Source organism: Leptinotarsa decemlineata, unplaced genomic scaffold (assembly GCF_025532065.1).
Source record: "Leptinotarsa decemlineata unplaced genomic scaffold, Ldec_3_MD MMD2_tig00026354_RagTag_RagTag, whole genome shotgun sequence".
Lineage (NCBI taxonomy): Eukaryota > Metazoa > Arthropoda > Insecta > Coleoptera > Chrysomelidae > Leptinotarsa > Leptinotarsa decemlineata.
The window spans coordinates 24,328,322-24,349,636 of NW_027412702.1; the positions used below are offsets into that span (position 1 = coordinate 24,328,322).

The following is a 21,315-nucleotide window of genomic DNA, read 5'->3' on the forward strand; positions in this document are numbered from 1 at the left end:
TCTACAAATGCAATAAGCATATATACAGACGGCCTGAAAACCAAAGAAGGCTCAGGATGTGAAGGGTACTCCAGATCAATAAACCTGAGGATTAAGTGGAAATTGGAAAAAATACCAGCGTGGTTCAAACAGAACTGGCTGGTATCTCAATTGCCACAAAAGAAATAACCAAGAAAAGAATTTCTGGCGAAAACATAACAATCCTCACTGACAGCAGACAAGTCCTATTAGCCTTGAACAGACAACGTGTTACTTCAGGGCTAGTACTAGAGTGCCCATGCTCAATACCTAAAGAGATGAGATGAAATCAAAAGATGCAATCTTGCCAGGATCACCCTGGGCGACCCTGGAAAGCTGGCGCCGAAGAAATATCTGGCGATGACCAGGAAAAATCTATGTTTAACAATAGGATTTCTGACTGGCCACTGTCAACTAAGGAAACGCCTCCATTCTATGGGGCTAGTGGACACACCTCTATGCACCTGTGTGAACAGGAAGATGAAATTGTCAGGCAAGCCCTATGCGAATTTCCGGAGTTATCGTCAATAAGAGAGTGTGTGTTCGGCAAGTTTACACCTGCTTACCACCTGCTTTACACCTGTTTACCACCCGACGAACTGCCGACGGTACTAAACTTATGATTTGTACATCAAGAATAAAAATAAAAAAAAGCAAGTACTTATTATTAATACATATAATCAGGAATGATGGGTTCATTATATGTTAAATAATTATAACTTATTTTCATAATTCATTTTTTATAAGTATAAAATGAAATACTGTCTTTTTACCAATATTAGTGAATCGAATGTGAAATAGTCATCAAAATAAGCAACATGCATTAAAATTACTATTCACAAATTTTACATTCACAAAATTCCGTTTTGGATATAAATTTTGATTAATGAAATAGCATTTACTTCTCATATATCCTATGGATATCCATAAGATATCCTTCGACGGATATTCATACGCTTGTCCTTCACGGACATCCATCGGATATCCATTTCAATACCGGGATATCCTGGACCTGAAATGGATATAAAACGGATATCCATAGGACATCCTGTGTTATCTGGGAAATTGCAAAGAAACGACCGCAAATGGCAAAGAAAAAAATGGTTTCATCAAGACAACACATTGTGTCACAAGTCAATCGAAACAATGGCAAAACTACATGAATTGAACTTCTAATTGCTTCAACGTCCACCGTATTCGCCAGATTTGGCTCCCAGCGACTACTGGCTGAGTGAAGAGGTTATTACTGAAATTGAGGTCTATTTTGATTGTGCGGCTCTTGATGGAGATTATGTTGGTGATTAAAGTCATTTTTGAACAAAAAAAACTCGTTTTCTTTCTTAGACCCGGGATTTTTCAGCCCATGTGTTATTTCATATATTGGGGGTCTAGGCCAAGAGCTCACCATGATCATAACCGACATTGTACACGCATCTTTACTACTAAGACCACTGATATTGAATTTTAATTCAAAATAGGTGAATGAATCGAACAAAGGGCACCTTGAAATCATGATTCTGGAGTTGCAACAGACAGTGACAAGCCTACACTAATAGCTCCGAACCAATTTCAACACAACAAGGTGAAACTGATAAAGCGAGCTATATAGGTGATAATTTTGAATATTCAGAATAGAATTAATCTAAAAATGTTCGCGTTGTGTTCCATACTGAGCTTAAGTAAGTTATAACTGTTAACATTTCTCGCAGTGTTTATACTTTGGATTATCTTGATTATTTTATTGTTGGTACCTAGTATTTCTGTTGTTAAATTTTACGTTTACATATCGTTAAACTTTATGGATGAGAGATTATACATTGATATTTCGCGATTTTTCAATATACTCGTGTATACCTGATGGGATCTACTTAATAATCTAATTCAAATTTACACATTTATATGTATTTACAGATAAACATTAATTATAAAAAAAACATCACTATGACTGTCATATGATACAGACACATTACCAATTAAGTTAGGTTAGGACAGATCAGGTTAGGTGAGATTATACGTTGATATTTCACGATTTTTAAATATACTCGTGTAGGTTTATGTGAATCTACCTAATTATCTAATTCTATAATACAGGCGTATAATTAAGTTAGGTTAGGACAGATTAGGGTAGGTGAGGTTTGGCTGAAACAATCTGTTTTATTTACTAGGCTTTGCCTGTCAAGGTTCGCTTTTCAGCATAGAGTGAGGTTATGCAAGGTCACAGAAAGCTCAGAATTTAGTGAGCGTTCTAAAATATAGTCAAATTTTTTGGGTTTATTCATTTCGTTGGGATGAACGAATGATTATCGATAGTGATTTTTATAAGATTCAAAATAAACATATGTTTTAAAGTAATCATCATAAGTGTTAGATTAGGTGTGAGGAATAACACGTTAAAAAGTGAGATCTCGTTAATCCTTAGCTCGCAAAAGTTTCGACTACTGAGGGTTGTCGTTCGTAGGGGTGCGACAGCTGGTCAACGGAAAAACAGACTTTAAACAGATTTTTGAACAGATATAACATCTGAATATTATGAAAATGATTAAAATAATATTCTGAAGTGAAGAAAATGAAAAATGGTTTAATTGTTGAAATACGGAACATAATACGGATAATTGTTCGAACATATTCAGGATTACATTCTGTTTTATTTTCTATGCGCTGAATATAGTGAGAAATATGTATTGTAATCAAATCATTGGAAATTTTCTATCCAATTTTGTATTTTTTTGTGTACCTGAATACTGACTCATTAAAATTTTCTAGGTATAATTCTCCACTGGGTACAACATAAGCTTTGTTTCTCAAGAAAAATGAAAATTCAACTCGTATGTTACTGAATACAAATTCAATAAGATGAACGATAGTTGAGTTAATGCCAAAATTGGTATTTCTCAATTGAATCTGAAAACTGAAATTTTCGAATTATTAACAGTTGTTAATGATAACGCCGACTGGAGTTTAATTATATTCGGTTCTAATCAAAATACTCTCATCGGTTGGATTCCGTATCAACAAACCTGAACGTGAAATCGCATCATATAGTTTCACAAATTCTGACAACTCGAAAGATCAAACGATAGTCACCGAGATTTATGAAACAAGTAATATAGATTGTGGCAAAAAAAATCTCATTCGGGACTTTCCTGACTCTGAAAACATGATAATAAATTGCTCCACAATTGGTTTAATTCATTTCATATCTAAGCAGAAAAATTTGTTCTTATCATTTGTAAACAATTTCAAGGATATCTGACGAATTATCATAACGATATATCGCCTGTTTTTTAAGTAGAAATTGGGTTATATAAATAAATGATACATGTATATAAATGAACAACCATCAATCTCAAAAATGATGTTTTGAATCAGAATAATGGTAGTGATCCTTGAGAGAAAATTCCTGCTCAAAGTACATGGTGAAATCGCATGTATCTTTCTACATCAGAAATGTATCATTGTATTTTAGAAGATAAAATTAAAAGATGAAGTAGTCATAACATCAAATTGCCAAAAACGACTTTCCTCGATGGGAAGACTTAACAGATTGTTTATGGTCTGGATTCCTGGCCATACTGGTTTGGAAGGAAATTAGGCTGCTGACTCCCTTGCAAAGGAGGGTGCTGCAAGTAGCTTCATTAGACCAGAACCTATCATTGGCATCGATTTAGGCTTTGCCAAACAAAGATTGAACACCTGGATGGTAAGAAGATTTATGGACTTCTGGCAGACTCTTCCAGAATTGGCTCACTCCAGCTTATTACCAAACAGTTATTGGACTACAGTAGGGATGAACTACGAAGTCTAACAGGCCTTCTCACAGGTCACTGTCATTTGAATCATCATATGCAGAGACTTAGACTATCGGAAGACAGTCCTGAAAGACTACTGCCTTAAAGACCACTTACCATACAAACCCAGCTTCTTTACGAAGCTGGGTTTATTTGGTCGAGTGTGAATAGGCGTGAGCCACAATAAACCCTTGCGGGTTGCGGTAGAGGGTCGAATAGACTCACTCACTTTGGACCTAACCTGACCTAACTCATAACATGAAACTCCCACATTTTTTTAACTGAAAATTTGTATCATGACCTACAAAATTTCCTGATTTGAAATATTTTCAATTCATCTTATCCAGCTTTTCAAAAATTTGATTCCATGTATAAAAAGACAGAAATTAGCTGTCAAAATATCATCAAGGAGTTGTAAAAAGTGCTGTCATTGTTTGATAATCAGATTTGCACATGGTTGTTTTTCGAATGTAACAGTTGATGAAATTATGAATCTCAGAACATAAAAAAGTTTTGAGATACCGAAAACGAATTCAGCCTATAAATTGATGGATGTAGCCGTTACTACGTGATATAGGATATCATCATGAAAAATGAGAAATGAAACTTCTTATGTGAAAGTGGTATAAAAACGTAGGAAGTTTTGATTCTCATTTTTCATAATTCAGCCTATGCTTGGCACCTTTTAGAGAATAACCACGATTTTAATATGTACTACAACATATCACATACAGAAAATGAAGGACAAAAATGAAACCTCCTAACATCTCTGGAGATCAAAAAAGGCAAATATTGAATTTTTTTAAAACGATCAACAAGAAGTTATTCATTCACCATTATTGAACTTGTTCTCATATAATGTCATCAAATGTTGCCATGAAAATAATATTGTATCAATTGTGCTTTCTAAATCTAATCGATCGTCAACCCGAAGCTAAATATCGAGAATTTGCCTTTTTTCGCAAGGTCACTTGAGCTAAGTATTGCGGAAAGTACGGCCCATGAAGGTCTACGCCTGTAGCAAAAATCAAATATCTGCATTCAAAAATGACCAAAATACAGGGATATTTTTATCTTAAGTGTGCCACACTGTATATACCAATTGTGAAATACATCTTGACATTCTGAGATCATCACCCAGAAATCCACACCAATAGATTTCACTGTGTTGAACTGAAGATGGTAAGGAGCAATTTTCAAAGAATAGAATATGGTGTACCCCAAGGAACTGTCTTGGGACCACTTCTGTTCAATATATATTTGAATGATCTATTCAGAATAAACACAAGTGGTCAAATTATTACTTATGCGGATGATACTGCAATTTTCTGCAGTCATGAAGACTGGCTATCACTTAAAATTCAAGCAGAAAGCGATATCCGTAATACTCAAGCCTTTTTCAACTATAGACTTTTAATAATTAACTTTAAAAAAAGATTTTTTCTACCCATACATATTGATGAGAGAAGTACCCCTTCTTATGATAGCCTGCAAATCACTGAAGGCATCTCAATATGCAGTTGTAATAAGATCAAATATCTTGGTGTTATGATAGACAATAACCTGAAATGGAATAAACAAATCGAATATATCACTAAGAAAATACAGTTTTTAATTTATAAACTCAAAAATGTTAAATATATTCTAGATTTCAAAGCAATAAGAACGATATATGAGGCGTTAGTGGAACCACATATTGTGTATGGAATATTAGCATGGGGAGGTTAAAGTAAGTCTTACCTCGAAAAATTAATCATTGTTCAAAAGCGCCTACTTAAAATTATATTCAATAAAGATAAAAAATATCCATCAAACAGCATAATTCCAAGCACGAATTGAAGAACCCGGAACACCAATACAATACAAGGAACAGACAACTCACATACTTGACTCCTTTTATGAGAAAATCAAAAGAAAAAAAAGTCTAACATATTTGAGTCCCAAACTATACCAATGTCTTCCAGTTAAAATTCAAAATATTTCAAGGCCAACTACATTCAAGTATCACCTGAAATTGTAATTTTTTCGTTGCCCAGAACAACAATTCAGTCTTATTGACTGATCATGCCATACAAAAGAAAAATCTGATACTTACCTCATATTTTAATATACCTCATTGAATATGTACACATCTTTTATATCTATATAGCTCTACATTTATATTTCATATTCATTTTGGTTTTATATATATATATATATATATATATATATATATATATATATATATATATATATATATATATATATATATATATATATATATATATATATATTTGTATATATATATATTTGTATATATATATATATATATATATATATATATATATATATATATATATATATATATATATATATATATATATATATATATATATATATATATATGTAGCCCCATTTCATCCAGGCACACTACAACCACTACAGGCGGGAGTGGTTTTTTCACATGTTTATTTACTGCTGACTGCTTATGTTTATGTACCTTTCATTTCATTTCTAAAAAACGTGTATTATTTATTTTATTTATTTATTTTATTTATATCCCTGTTCTACTATATCATTTTGCATCATTTACGACTGGACTGATCTAGTCATCACCCCAAGACGATTGTGGATACCAACAATCAAAATGTCGTGAAGTAACTTGGCTTGGAATCTCTTAACTTTTTATTTTTATTTTTTGTTCGATTATTCAATTTTTACTTGTATTCTATTTCACTATTATTTCATTTCAGGTTTCTTGCTTAATATAACTGTTATTAATCTGTTTAAAATCTGTTTTTCCGTTAACCAGCTGTCGCACCCCTACGAACGACAACCCTCAGAAGTCGAAACTTGTGCGAGCTAGGGATTAACGAGGTCTTACCTTTTAACGTGTGATTCCTAACACGGAATTATTAATGAAAAGAGAATGCGGATGTGCCAATTTAAACAACGGAGACTATGAAAACTAGACTATGGAAGGGTTGCAAACTCAATTATTTAGAAGCCTTGGAAATTAACAAGCATGAACATTGTGGGTGCAACCTGTTAAATGATCGATCTCCGGTTTTTAAATTGGCACATCCGCATTGTGAACTTTAAATTCAAGTATCAATCAAGTACCTGAATGGTACATATTGGCGAATGTAATGGATCATTGTTAGTTTATTGTATTAGTTTGAGAATGTCCATATAGAACGTAACTGCAGTAACGTTAGTTACAATTAAAAGTGGTAAAACACATAGAAATTTTCATTTCTCTTTTCATTATGATCTCCTACCACGTAGTAACGGCTACATCCATCAATTTATAACTGTTATTTTCAGCTATTCATTTTTCAATTCTTATCTTTTAGTTCTCTCAGGGATTTCAAATCATTTTATACAATATCAGACAATGGAAGTCCGAACTAATGAAGTTCATCATGAAACATTGTCAATAACCTTCAAACGAACGTTTCAATAACTTGTTTTGCCGATTTTTAACTTTGTATTCGAAAAAATCTAAACACATTAGATAATTAAATTTCGTTAGTTTTATTAAAGGACTCAGTACACGCAACTTCCAGAATCATAGGAGGAAGGTCTGTTCAGATTGAAGAATTCCCCTATCAGCTGAGCTTGAGGTGAGTTGATAGTTACCTTTATGAGAAAAATAGGAATATTAGACGATATTTCCCTGCGACTATGTAGAGTAAGATAAGTATGTAAGTAGAAAGAAAAGTCTCAAAATCCAAACTCTAAGACTCATAGACGGGCTATCCCAAAATTGTTTCAATATCAAACACCAAATTAGAAGTAATTTTCTGATTTCTTATAGCTTTCATCAGACTTCAGAAGCCTGCTATAGGCTTATACCTCTTCAGGGTTAGTGAGTTGTATGTGTGGTGTCTGGTGTAATGATGTCCAGAGTAGTGTTGTTTTAGTTGTCATGTGTTCCTCTTATTTTTTGTCTTTCCGAGTGGTCCGGGTCAGTTGCAGTGGTCATTGGGGTTTTTTGGGTACGTGTTGTAAGGCTGGGGCTCATGGCTTCAGATTTCAGCTCCTTCCAGGACGCAGCTGTCCGCAATCTGATTCCAAGTGGGTATTCCTCTAGGATATCCTGAATCTGCTCCGGCGGATCTTCCACTGTTCCCAGGAGTCTGGCTGGGGGAAATGGGAGCTTCTTCCTAGGAAACCTTCTGGGTCCTCCACGAGGATTCCACGGTGTGGTCAGCAAGTTGATGGCATCGGTGTTGCTACTGCTCATCGTTCTAGTCGCGTATCGTCCCTGAAGTTCCTGAAATTGTAGGTTGATTGCTGTAGTGTTAATTAGGTTATATAAGTTTTGAGATGGGTAACGGTAAGAGAGGTTGTGGATGTTGCGTAGGATTTTTCTCTCGGTAGTTAGGATACGGTGGGATAGTCTCGGGGGAAGCGTACAGTGTATCATCGCTTTGTAGGACTGATCTCATGAAAGATTTATAAGTATGTAGGAGAGTTTTACTGTCGCATCTCCCGAGCTTGCCTCTCAGTGCTTTAAGCAGGTTTGCTATTTTCTGGACTCTGTTCAGAGTTTGTCTCAGGTCGTCCTTCCAGTTGAGGATTCTTGTGAAAGTGACCCCCAAGTAGGACACTGAATCCTGGAGTATGAGGTTTTCTCCTAAGAGTATGAGGTTCAAGTTATCGGGATTTGGTTTAGGGCGGGTAGAGGTGTGAGGTTGTCGAAATGGGATGGTTTGGGTTTTGGTGGGATTAATTTTGATATCAATCAAAGAAGGACATATTTCGAAACGTGACAATTTCTGTGGACGGTTCAAATCGTTGGAACCTACTTTTTCGAGCTTATCGACTTTTCAATAGGTATTGAAACATACCATATGTAAACATAGTAGACTGTATAGTAGCTCAAGCTATGATAGGTTCTACCAGAATTGTATCGGAATTGACTTGGAGAGCACTCTAACGTGTATGATAAGTCTTTTCCTATACAGAAGCGTAAAAAGCCGTGGTTGACGAAACAACTGAAAAAGTCCTCAAAAAACTTACGCTCACTGCATTACATTAGGAAATTTACGAATAACCAATTTATCTGTATGTACCTCACGAGGTACTGTAAAATTAATAAATCAACTATCAGGTTAGTGAAGAAAATTTACTACAGAAACAGAATGGAGAATCAACTAACAGAATTAAAGAGACTTGGTCCATAATGAATGACCTCAGAGAAAAACCAAAGAAAACAACGGTTGATTTCCCATTAAATCCTAACGAAATTAACGAATTCTACTGCACCATTGCTCAAAAGCTAAGCAGCACTATTAGCGTGCCCTGTGACCCTTTAATCAATATAGAAAATATTAACATTGATGATAGCCTCATTTTATATAACACAGATATTCATGAATTAATTGAAACCTTGAACGACATATAAAATAAAAATACCGCTGGGTATGATGAGATTTCGGTAAAAATACTTTCGAATCTACCAGGAGATGCATTGGAAATTTTAGTTAATCTCATCAATGCCTTCTTCGAAACTGGCTCATTCCCTCCTTCTTTTAAGACTTCAATTGTTATTCCCCTACATAAAGGTGATCATTTTCATAATCCCTCCAATCTGCGGTCCATTTCTCTAATTCCGTTCCGGACGGAAAAAGACACAAGTGATGCAATATTCTCTTTCCTTTATAAACTTCATTCAGAAATAAATGCTGGTGAAGTAGCTGCCGCAATTTTCTGTGACCTTTGGGAGGCTTTTGATTGTCTTAATCATGAATTATTACTCAAAAAACTTCACCGGTATGGCTGCAGAGGGGTTTGAATCGCACTTCTCAGGCCGAAGTCAAATGGTAAGAACATCGGAACGCTCAGAAAGCAGGGCAATCACATCTAGTGTGTCACAGGGTTCTGTGTTGGGTTCAGTTCTGTTTTTGTTATATATTAATGATTTGACTATGATAGATATATCTGTCAGCTTTACTCTATTCGCGGATGATATAAAAATATTGTCGAAGGAAAAAACCTAGCAGAGCTACATAAAAAGAAATCATCTGATTTAGAAAAGGTGAGAAATTGCTATGATGCTAATTTATTATCCGTGAATATCTCCAAAATTCCAAGGCTCAAATTTGATGAACACGTCAGACAACTCCTCCGAATGTTATGCAATGAGGGTGGTTTCTAACGAGCTGGGTTTTCACACAGCAAAAACGGTTTACTACGCTTTAATTGTATCCTAAATAAGATATGGAATACCATTTTGGGGAAAATGCAGTACAACCCTTCTCTCATCTGTGTTGATACTACAGAAAAGGACAGTAAGGTGTCTTTGTAAAGTCAGGCCTAGGGAATCATGCAGAAATTTGCTAGCTGATAGACCCTATCATAGCTTGCAAGCATGAATCATTTTAAAACGCGTATTCAATTTTATATTTATTTTCATTGTATTTGTACCTGTTTTTATTCAAACCTTCATTAATTGTCTATACACCATTAGTTATGCTTATATTTATACCTATAAATCTTTGTCGATGGGATACAAAATCATCTGACAATAAAGTATATTTTGATTTGATTTGATTTTCATTTGATTTGATTCTTGATGGGTCGGTCTCCACCATAGTCCTACAATCCTCGTCTTGGATTACTATCGGTCGACCACCACTTCGGAGTTCATCTTCGAGGCTGAAAAATCGCAAATCATCGTTAAATAGTGTGTTCATTAACACGTTCATTACCAAATGACTGGTTGATTTTTCATGATGTTTTGGCAGTGCCTTGTTTCAGTTTGAATTTCTTTGAGAAAAATTGGTTTGGTTGTGAATCTCATGGCAAACTTGATGTAGATTTTGAAAGGCGCGTAACTACGTTATTTTTGGTTTGATGATGAATACAAAAAACCTTTGGCATTCGATTGAATTAGAAATATTCAAAGATTCTTATCAATTAAAACATTTTTTGAATTAATTGAAAACGCGGCCGATATCTTCAATAAAAAATAGTTGGCAGTAGTGCCGACTTGAGTTTGGTCACAGTGTATGTTGAACCAAGTTCATTTCTGGAAATTCATTTTAGTTTCGAGGATGATTGAATTTTTATTGTTTGATTCAGGTATAACGGGACACCGATATGTGGTGCAGCATTAATAACCAAAGATAGAGCTTTGACAGTAGCACATTGCTTTCCGAAACAAGGATTGTATTCCGTCCGAGCAGGAAGCCGTAGAACGGATGAAGGAGGAATTGTAGTTAATGTTAAACAAGCCATATTGCATCCGCGAAATAATCTCCAGAACGACGATTTCGATATCGCCATCATCAGGTTGGAGAAACCCTTGAGGTAAGGAGCTGTTATATTTCAAATCATTAATGAACTGAACCGTTACTTGATGAAAATGTTCGTGAAATTTGTGTCATTATTATCAGTTTTTATATCATATGCCAGACACTCATGCAAATGGAAGTTTAGATGCCAGTTGGATTCCTTTTATCACGCATCTGGTGTCATGTACGAATGTTAATAATCTCGATAAACTTATCTTGTAACCATTTTCCGCACTCAGAAATGTAAATGTTTCATAGGTGCCTTGATATGAGTTTATATAGTGGCGACAAAAATATTTCAAGATATTTCAAACAATGTTTCTCAGATCATCTTTGTTCGTGACAGCTTTATCAATAAAACGTTCCTTAATCGTTACCATTGGAAAACACGTTTTTTCTCGAGGTGATAGAAAACAAGTATAATCCGATGTTACGAGAGCCCAGGTATCAGTTTCCACTGAGAAAATGAATGTTGTACACTCTTCAGAGTAGTAGTTGGTTAAAGCCGATTTCAGAACCTTCCCCACCACGTTTAACCTCGAAACGACCTTTACATACGTCGCACGACGTAGCCAAGGTAACTTAAGAGAGTGTTTTGAGTCTGACCTTGAACGCGCTTGACCTACGTCGTAGGACGCAGGCAAGATGAATTTGAGGTAGTCTTTTGGAATTGACTTCGAATGACCTTCATTCACTTCCCAAATTTCCGACAAGGGAACTTTGACCACGAATGAGCTCGAGTTAGTTACGCGGTTATCCTGATGTTTTGAACCTATACGACACAAGCCAAGGTGAGTGTTTTGTGTTTGACCTTCAACGACTTCGACCTTTGAATGAATTTAAAGTAGTTTTTGGTTATAACTTCAAAAAACTTTGATTCACATCCCATTTTATGCGGCTATCTTGTAGTCTTAAGGATTCGACCTTGAAAGAAGGAACTTTCGAAACTTGATGGAGTTTATATTGAACCTCTTTTAAAATATTGCTCACATATATAATGAGCTCCGCTCCTGAGCAGACTCAGAGGCTAGTAGAGTCTCTCCAGAAAAGAGTCATCTGCATGAATGAAGACCCAAATGTCAAATGCAACTTTGATAGCATGAAACATCAAAGAAAGGTTGGAGCTTGGCGATATATTTCCGAAGTACGAGGCAGAATACAGCTGATCATAGCTTCAAAATTCAACTCAACTTTAAAACATACTTTTCAAAAACAGTTGTGAACTTGGTGTGATGGTTTTCCTAAGAAAATAGCAGAACCCCAGATTTTCCAATATTTGTATAAGAGCTAGTTTTCTGCTTTGGTGGTCTGAGATGATGCCTTGTCGTCTTTAATCATGCCTACCGGAGGTTAAGACGAAACGTCACGTATAAAAAACTAACTTGCAGACGTCGGTTAAGGAAACTTTCGGCTATGGAAGTTTATATTCTTTTCATTAGGTATTAATCATCATCTCATGCATGAGAATTTCTGAATGCTCAAGAAGTATTGTTCAATTTTGTTATTTCACACCACCCAAGCACAAACAAGTGTTGCGATTTTCTTAATCAGCCGACTCGTATCTTTTCTACTTTCCAATTTTCCCTGGCCACCCTTATCTTGGATACGCAGTATATACACTTTCTTGATTTTCAGTTTTTCGAAAACAATTCAGCCTGTTAAACTACCCAAAAACAACGAGTGTCCACTGGCAGGAATGAAAGGATTTGTATCAGGATGGGGTAGTATCTCATCTGTTTATACGTACATCCCTGATACTCTTCGAGCAGTTGAACTTCCAATACTCCCACAACAGTGGTGTCAGGCAAGCTACAGACATGTTCAAATTACTCCAAGGATGTTCTGTGCTGGATACAGAGAAGGAGGAAGAGATTCTTGTCAGGTAGGTTTTTGGTTGATGATTGATTAGGTTTTATGACGTCAAGGGCGATCCAGATTTGGTTATGACATCGAAACCAAAGTCTAATTGTCCCATTGGAAAATCCCAGAGGAGCTAACACCAAAAAGTTCGATCAAATGTCAGGGTATTGCTCACTGTTTTCTTCGATTACCGTAGCGTAGTACAACAGGAGTTCTTGCCACATGTTTGTCCTTGCTTGTTCTTGATTTTTGTACCATAAACAACGTAACGACATCGTAATCAAGCATCAGCCATTGTATTCACCAGATTCACCCCCTACTCCTTTTTTTGTTCCCAAGATTGAAAAGAACCATGAAAGGATGGCGTTTTGCGACGATTGAGGGGGAGAAAAACTGAATCAGAGAGATCTCAAGAACATACCATTATATCTGAAGGTAAATACTTTGAAGAGGACAAAATCGGAATTGATGAATGAATAAATATTTCTTGAGAAAAATTAAAATTCACACCATTTTTGGAACAGAGTAGTACACAGCAGAAATGGAAGAGACCATTAGGATATTCATAACTGATAGGAAACAGTGCGTCAAAATAAATGAAACACTTACTGTACCATAGAATATGGAGTCCCCCAAGGAACAGTATTGGAGCCTTTCTTATTTAATATCTACTTGAATGATTTGTTTAGGGTCAATTCAGTTTCGCTGATGACACAGCCGAATTATATCGCGCTGATACTTGGAAAGAATTGAAGAACAAGATTGAGATAGATTTCATAAAAATTGACAGTTGGTTTAAAAGCAGGTTGCATCTTTCACTTATTTCAGCAACAACTTGCCAATTCATACTTCTTTGGAAATCCATAATGACAATGACACAATGACTATAACTATGAAAGAACATATAAAATATCTTGGCATAATAATAGATAAAAATGTAAGATGGAATAAGCACACAGAATATGTTGCGAATGAAATGAGGTTTCTACTGAACAAATTTAGGTTTTTCAAAAAAATTTTTGACATAGCACAGCTACGAATATTATATTTCACTCTAGTATAGTCCCATATCAACTAGGGAATAATTGTATGGGGAGTGGGGGGTATTACTGATAATCATCTCAGGTTATCAATGTCACTCAAAAAAAATTCTCATCAAAATTATTTTTAATAGAGACAATACATATCCGTCTGAAACACTTTTTACAGAATCTAAATTTTTTACATGTAGACATCTATATTTTCTAAGTCTTGCAATGCATCATAGAAGATATGAAACAAAATCATTGTCTTTGGATCACTTGCACAATACCAGATTCAAGCAAAAAACCTCAAGGATTCCTAAAGTAAGCACATCTCGAAGTCAAATATTTCTCACATACTTGTGCTCTATTGCCTATGCAGAAGTTCCATTTGAAATAAAGTATATTACAAGTGATAACAGATTTAAAAAAGAACTGAAATTATGGCTAACTAATATAACAATAGGTATAATAAATGAAATATTGGAACGAACAAAAAATGAAGTAGTTATACAGAAAGAAAAAGCACATGTTCTCACAAAAAAATGTAAATATTTACAAGTATAAATGGAAATAATTTCACAATTCATGATCTACACCAGCTTTATACGTATATTTGAAATTTTATTCATATGTTTTAATTTACATGTGTCATTATTGTTCACCATAATCTGTACTGTTGCAATCTTTCTGAACAGGGACTTATCTTATAGAATAGACAGCAACTCTACAAAAGTGCAGGACCATATTAAGAACAGAACATTCAATGAAATATATATGACATATGGCTTTCAATTACTCTACGTTTATGGTGTATGAATGATAAATGTTATGACCGATAGTTTAGTTTGTATTGTTGTTTGTTCACTGATTCATGTTCATGTTATTTTAATTTTTTTTCCATCTCAACTGACATCATACACAAAACGTCTTAACTTTTTGTTTATTGTTTCAGTTTTTTTTTTGTCATACACAAGCTCTATGAGCTTCAGTGTCTTGTCATGTTTATTTCTGCATTTCTTCTTTTTTATATGTATATGTATTCAATCTTATGAAATAAACATTATTATTACTATTATTATTATAACTGTAGAGAGAGGTTTACATAAAGTATAAACATCTCCAAGTATCATGAAAACTTTGATTCTACCGATTTCTGTTTTATATTTGGTATGATTTTCCGTTTCGTAAACACATGCTTTCACTAAACTGTGCTTAACAAATAAAACTATCAAGTTGGAATTATTCCTAAGGATTACTATTACAACTTCAATTTTCCCTGCCCAATCATTATTGAATGATCATTATTGAATGATTAGGCACGGACTTATTGTAGTATCAAGAATAAAAACAACACCAATCAAAGTATCATAAGGGGTACTTCGTTTGGATTTTTGATATTACGGTAAGCCGCGCTTAAGAATAAAATGCGGAAGCATGCTTATTAGAAAGATTTTTTTTAGAGATAGCTTACAAATGACGTACACTTTGATTTTCCTAAAGAAATATTCTTGAGAATCATCAGAAATTCGGCTACAGATGTGACTTTTTTCAGGGTGATTCTGGAGGACCTTTCGTGTCAAATGGCACCCTTTTTGGATTGGTTTCCTGGGGTTTCAACTGTGCCGAGCCTGGTTATCCTGGAGTTTACACGAACATAGCAAGTCTTCGGAAATTCATAAAAAATTATACGGGTGTTTGACATGTCGTTTCATTTCATTTCTAAACACTATTTGCTAACTTTTATCCACTGCAATGAATAATGATCGTTGAATCACGATTCAATTCTTCTGTTTGTTCATAATGAGGCGATCAAGTACCATCGAAAAAAAAAACACTCAACAACTGAAAGTGAGGTTCTTCATGGTCTACAGAAACTCTTTAATACGGTTTGCTAACTGTCGTTCGTCGTTCCACAAATATTCAAGGTTTTACGTATTTATTATTTATTAATAACTAGTTGTTGCCCGTGGTAAAACGTGTGCGATTATTTAATGAACAGGAAGCTGAATAGGAAGGTGTTCGATTGAGTGGCTACCACATTTAAATGATTTCGATTTTCTTAAACCACCAGACACATAACAAGATCTGCAGGTCTCGAGTGTAATATCTCAAGTGCTCCAGAATATGCGACAAGCTGAATAGGAAGGGAGCTATTGGGTGGCTTTCTGGGTTACCCGATTTGAGTCCACTTCCTGGATGCTTTTCATTTGAGAAAGTAGCATCGTTGTTGTCATTTTAAATGCGAAAATCTTGCTAGGTACGGTTTTGATGGATGCAGTTGATCACTTGATCATTACCATAACACCGAAATAACGACTGACAGCTATTTGATATGGAATTAGTTGACAGTTTGATTTTGCATGGTTTATGTTCGCAATTATCGCAGTAGACTATGGAAGGCTGTAGCGACTGTTAGTTTGAAAATGTACCTTACGAAAATTATAAAATTTGATGATACACGAAAAAAATGTCAGATTTGACCCGTGTAAAGTATTCCATGACAAAAATAAATAGGTTGTTTTCTGAAGCAAAAAATCCACTAATAAAAAAACTTGAATATGCCGTGGACTTTCTATGAAACTGTATATGATACTTTTCATCATGAATTGATTAAAATAATTGACATTTTGGATAAATCATTTCTGTACTGACAATTTCTATCACAAATAGGTCACAGAAACAGGTCATGAAAAGCAAAAAATCACACATTTTTTCATTGTTTCACTGTTTTTTGTAATTTAAATAATTAACATTGATAGGTGAAATAAATACAAATGTAGGTATAATCAGGACCAAACAACAAATTGTTTCTCTTCAAATGTGATACTTGTAACATAAGCAATTTGACCCATTTTCTTCCCAATTCATAAATCCATAGGGTCCTCGCTGGTGGAAAAGTAATACTTCATGACAAATGATTGTAGCATTTTTTGTGATACATTTTATTTCCTCTTAACAGATGGCCCTTTTAAAACTGAGGTTTCGGGCATAAAAAAATTAGGTCATTCGAAAATAGATGTTAAATCATCTTCAAAATAACCTCTGAAGTAAATGGCCAACCACCATGTTCTGAATGTTAATTTATTTGATTCATTTGAGAGGTAATGATTATAAATTCTATAATGATAATCTTTAAACATTATTAAAAGCTTTGGGAAGTGAACAAGCATTTTCGATCTATAGGGTTTCATTTCAACTGACAGAGATTTGGAACTCTGTGTTTCAGTTATCGAAACTTCGACGAGGATGAAAGCAGACTGACTCCATACATACCACTTCTGCGTATTTTCAACTAAACAACTGTTGAAAGTGGATATCAAAGTGATTCGATCTATAGGATGCATTTTCTTAAAATGATCTTCTAAACCAAAAAGTTTTGAAAGGTAGTGTCCAATCTCCATATAGTTTTTTTCAACTGAAATTACTTTTTCAATCCTTTTCTGCCAATCTTCTCGGTAATATTAGATACTTCTTCTTCAACTACCTCTATCACCTTGTTATCAAATTTTGGAAAATTATTTTACGCCTGACGCTTTGTTTCAATGTTCGCCAAATCAACTCGATGGGATTGAAAACACAAAAATAGGGGGTAAGTCCCAATATGGTGTGTCCATACTTTTCAGCAATATTCTCAAGGGCAAATACTTTATCAAATGTTTTGCCTGTAAAACTTCAAGTAGTTGGTTTTTGGTAAAGTTATCTTCAAAATACAAATTGTTATCAATCAAAAAGTTTGTATTTCATCTTTCTTCAAATAGGAAGCTTTGTCAAGAACTATTACACTATTCACATCCAAATTTGAGATCAATGTATTAAAAATATTAGCTTCCAAGTTTTTATGATAGTCAACATTGCAGTCCTCAAGTTTTTTTCCACATAATTTCAAAGAATTCGGAACCCATCCTTTACTTCCTCCGCAATGCACAATGATTAGTAGCGATCCTTTGTTTGCAGACATGTTAGGCGTAGACATTCTCGAACCATCAGTCCACCCTTTCGTAACTGTGTCGTGAGTGTCATACCCAGTTTGGTCCAAATAGAAAATTTGCCGTTGTTCTTGTCTATATTTATTTATTTGTTCTAAGTGTTTGTCACGCAATTCTACTATTCTTAAGCGTTCCATAACTTCTTGACGTTTGTTTATTATTTTAAATCTAAATCCTAGTTTCTTTATCCAATTCTGAAGAGTTTTTGTCACAGCAGCTCACGTTATGGACGAAAGTATTCAATTTCTGCCCTATGATTTCAATTGTAGGAATCTCATTGCTTTTGTAACAGTCGTTACAGTCGTTAATGATTTTATTAGATGAACATCTAAAGGTTTTGGTAATCCCGCATCAAATCGCGTCTTGCGCTCATAAGGTTTGCTTTTGACTATTTTACGTACAGTTGAGAAAGGAATTTCGGTCAAATCTGATGTTGCTTGTAATAGTTTTTTCCCTCGAAACCAAACTTGATATGCAGATTCTCATATACATCGAAGCATACTCTTCGAGTTTCAGTATTCAAATGCATCCGAATCTTATTCACTGGTATCTCTTTTCGCATTGTTCACCAGCGCTATTGGAATCACTACACAGGAGAAAGTCTGCGTTGTTATCACACTATCATATTATTCATACTATTAGTACTTGTCCAAGGACGCCACATTTTAAACAAATAACAAAAATGTTAAGTAATTATAACTTCACCAATATCGAATTTCAACACTCAAATCGCGATCAGTTCCTGAAATGAATACTGACAACACGACTCTTCTAACCATCCTCACATTCTATTGGTCACCGTAACATGCCTTCAAATTTAATTTTATGATTCTTCAGCCAATCATAAAACCTGATTAGTAAAAATTATCCAATACGAACTGCCAATTCTTCATTCCACGTGGACTTTGGCCTTTGAGTTCGCCGATAGCTTTAAGAATTACTATATTGGTTACTTCGACTATACCCATTGATTAACTGACACTCTTATATTAACCTAAAGCCGAAGCTACTGAACCTATAATCTTGAAATATGCAGATAGGTTTTTTGTATAGCGAATCAGGGAATCAGGGATTTCCATCCATTGGGGTACATAGATTGTATTTTATTCAGAACTATTCAAGATAAACTTACGGTACATTATCTGCATGTAACTCCAACTGTATAGGCATCGCATGGCAAGATAGCTCTCAGTGAGCAAGAATTTTTCCCACTTAATTAATATTTATTGTGACCAAATTTACACAAAATCTTCGTAAATTGTAGCTTATATGTTATTTTGATGTACAAGCTGTATTTATGTAATGTTTCATCTGAATTCGTTCAGTCGTTTACGCGTGAAAGAGCCACAAACATACGTACATACATACATACATCCATCCTCACAAACTTTCACATTTATAATATTAGTATAGATGATTGACATTTGAATAAAAACAATGTTTGGGGCTTTTATTTTTATTTTTCTGTACACAATAAGCACTACACATGGAAATTTTCGTTGAAACGGTTTTAAATTACTCTAGGTAGATAACAGTAAATCTCTTTACCATTTGATCATTTAGACTGTAAACTATTCTTTGTAATTCTAATCTCTAACTAGAAAATACGCAGAGAAGCAAATAACATTTCTGAAAATGATTATTGTTTGGAGTGTGAGTTTTAGAAAATTATTACAAACGATATGATTCCATAAATAACGACTGCAAATTACTAACATAAGTGGTTTTTAATTATGCTTCACGGTCAGATTCGGATTATATAATTATTCGATGGCGTAGCTTATTTTTAACTCGTTCGAATTGAATGATGGCTTATCAATAGAACTATGTTAACATTTATGGGTTTTTGCTGATAAGTACGGCTATAATTCCCATTATCTCACCTTGATGTAGTCTTCTGCAATAAAAGTAGTACGCATAAGAATTTAGTATTACTATGTTTGGATCAAAAGACGTATATTTTTAGAAGATATTAATTTTTAGGAAAGACAGGTTTTGGCTTTCTTCTTCTCATACAAGAAAGTGTGAGAATCTCCCAAAGAAAAGAAGGAAGCAATTGATTTCAAAATTTACACAGCACTTCAGGAAAATTTTTAAGACGCTCAAGAGTGGTGCCTGTGCGAAAGTAGGGATTCATATTGGATTTAAATAGCTGGAGATCAAATTCTTTTGAAATAAATTTCTCAGAAAGTTTATTCCACATAAACGCAGTTCTCTATACAAATATGTGCAGTTCATGCAAAGAAGTAACTTTCAGGCACAAACTGAATAAAAAAGTCATCTCGTCACAATCACTTTCATATGCACATGGAATTACACGAAAGAAAAATACTTTGGAAACAACTACTTTTCTATTGATATTGAATTATACTATTATGGAATTGAATCAGATATTATTCGCAGGATTGCTACACGATGTAGCATATAAAAGAGGAACAAAGAATTTCCTTCAATTCGAAAGGGGTACATTTTTATGAAGGAATAATTTTTGGAAAAGAAAGTTTTTGCCTTTCAACTCTTTTCTTCATTCAAAATTTGTAAATCTTCCAAAGAAATGATGGGAGATTTCAACAATTTTTATAGTTGTTTCGAGCTTTTTCTGTCGATTTGTGTCTTTGTATGAACTACACATCATTTTGAAATTCATTGATTTTTCTTTTCTTTGGAAAATTACAACATATTTCTTGTATGAAGTAGAAATCCTAAACTTTTCTTTTCCATCAAGTTGTTGTTCAGAACTGACTGAAGTATTTTATAGAAATATGTTGAAAAATCGTCATAGTTTGAGAATTTGATTCAGTAGGAGTAAGACATGACAAATAGTTTTACACTCGATTTTTACCGAAATTATCGTAGTAAAAATCATTAAACAGCTTTTTAATGAGATAGAAAATTTGAATATTCAAGCAATAAAATAATTTTCAAACTATAAAGTAAACACTTGAACTCACGTGATTTACTATACGACCATGCAGTGGTGTAGGTAGCATTGAACATTTCATACATTGAAAAACAAAGAATCTGTGTGAGTTCGGCGAAAGTTAATTGAGGAACTGAGGAATATCATGAATAGGATATTCAGACTGAAGATGAACTTGGATAATTTACTCGTACGGTTTTTGGTTTTGATGCTAAGTACGTCAGCATAGCGCTGCTTATAAGAGGCTTTCCCGTTTCTCACAGGAACTTCTTCCGAAAGATCTCCATCTTGAGTAGTCATCAGTGTTGCTATGCAACATTTTGAAGACCATAATAGGTGGAATTGTCAGTTTCCCCAAAGAGTGCCTGTCTCGAAAATCAGTTAATCCATATCAGAGATATGTACATTTTCCATGTCACATTAGTCCAGCTATCT

At 34.3% G+C, this 21,315-nt stretch overlaps 1 protein-coding gene across 1 annotated transcript; it reads left to right on the plus strand.

The window, feature by feature from the left end:
* The first annotated feature begins 1,581 nt into the window (after positions 1 to 1,581).
* Positions 1,582 to 15,751, plus strand: LOC141486337 (trypsin-7-like). The gene is made up of 5 exons (XM_074184114.1): positions 1,582 to 1,697; positions 7,321 to 7,411; positions 10,878 to 11,105; positions 12,725 to 12,971; positions 15,527 to 15,751. Exons 1-5 carry the CDS (start codon positions 1,667 to 1,669, stop codon positions 15,671 to 15,673), a joined length of 744 nt encoding a protein of 247 aa, XP_074040215.1. The 5' UTR covers positions 1,582 to 1,666; the 3' UTR covers positions 15,674 to 15,751.
* Positions 15,752 to 21,315: the final 5,564 nt, after the last annotated feature.

What these genes read in the sequence shown, in the direction of transcription:
- LOC141486337 (XM_074184114.1), top strand. Translation starts at nt 1,667, where the DNA reads ATGTTCGCGTTGTGTTCCATACTGAGCTTAA. An exon ending in AGGTTGGAGAAACCCTTGAG is followed by an intron (nt 11,106 to 12,724) that starts GTAAGGAGCTGT and finishes CTTGATTTTCAG; the next exon opens with TTTTTCGAAAACAATTCAGC. An exon ending in GAGGAAGAGATTCTTGTCAG is followed by an intron (nt 12,972 to 15,526) that starts GTAGGTTTTTGG and finishes GACTTTTTTCAG; the next exon opens with GGTGATTCTGGAGGACCTTT.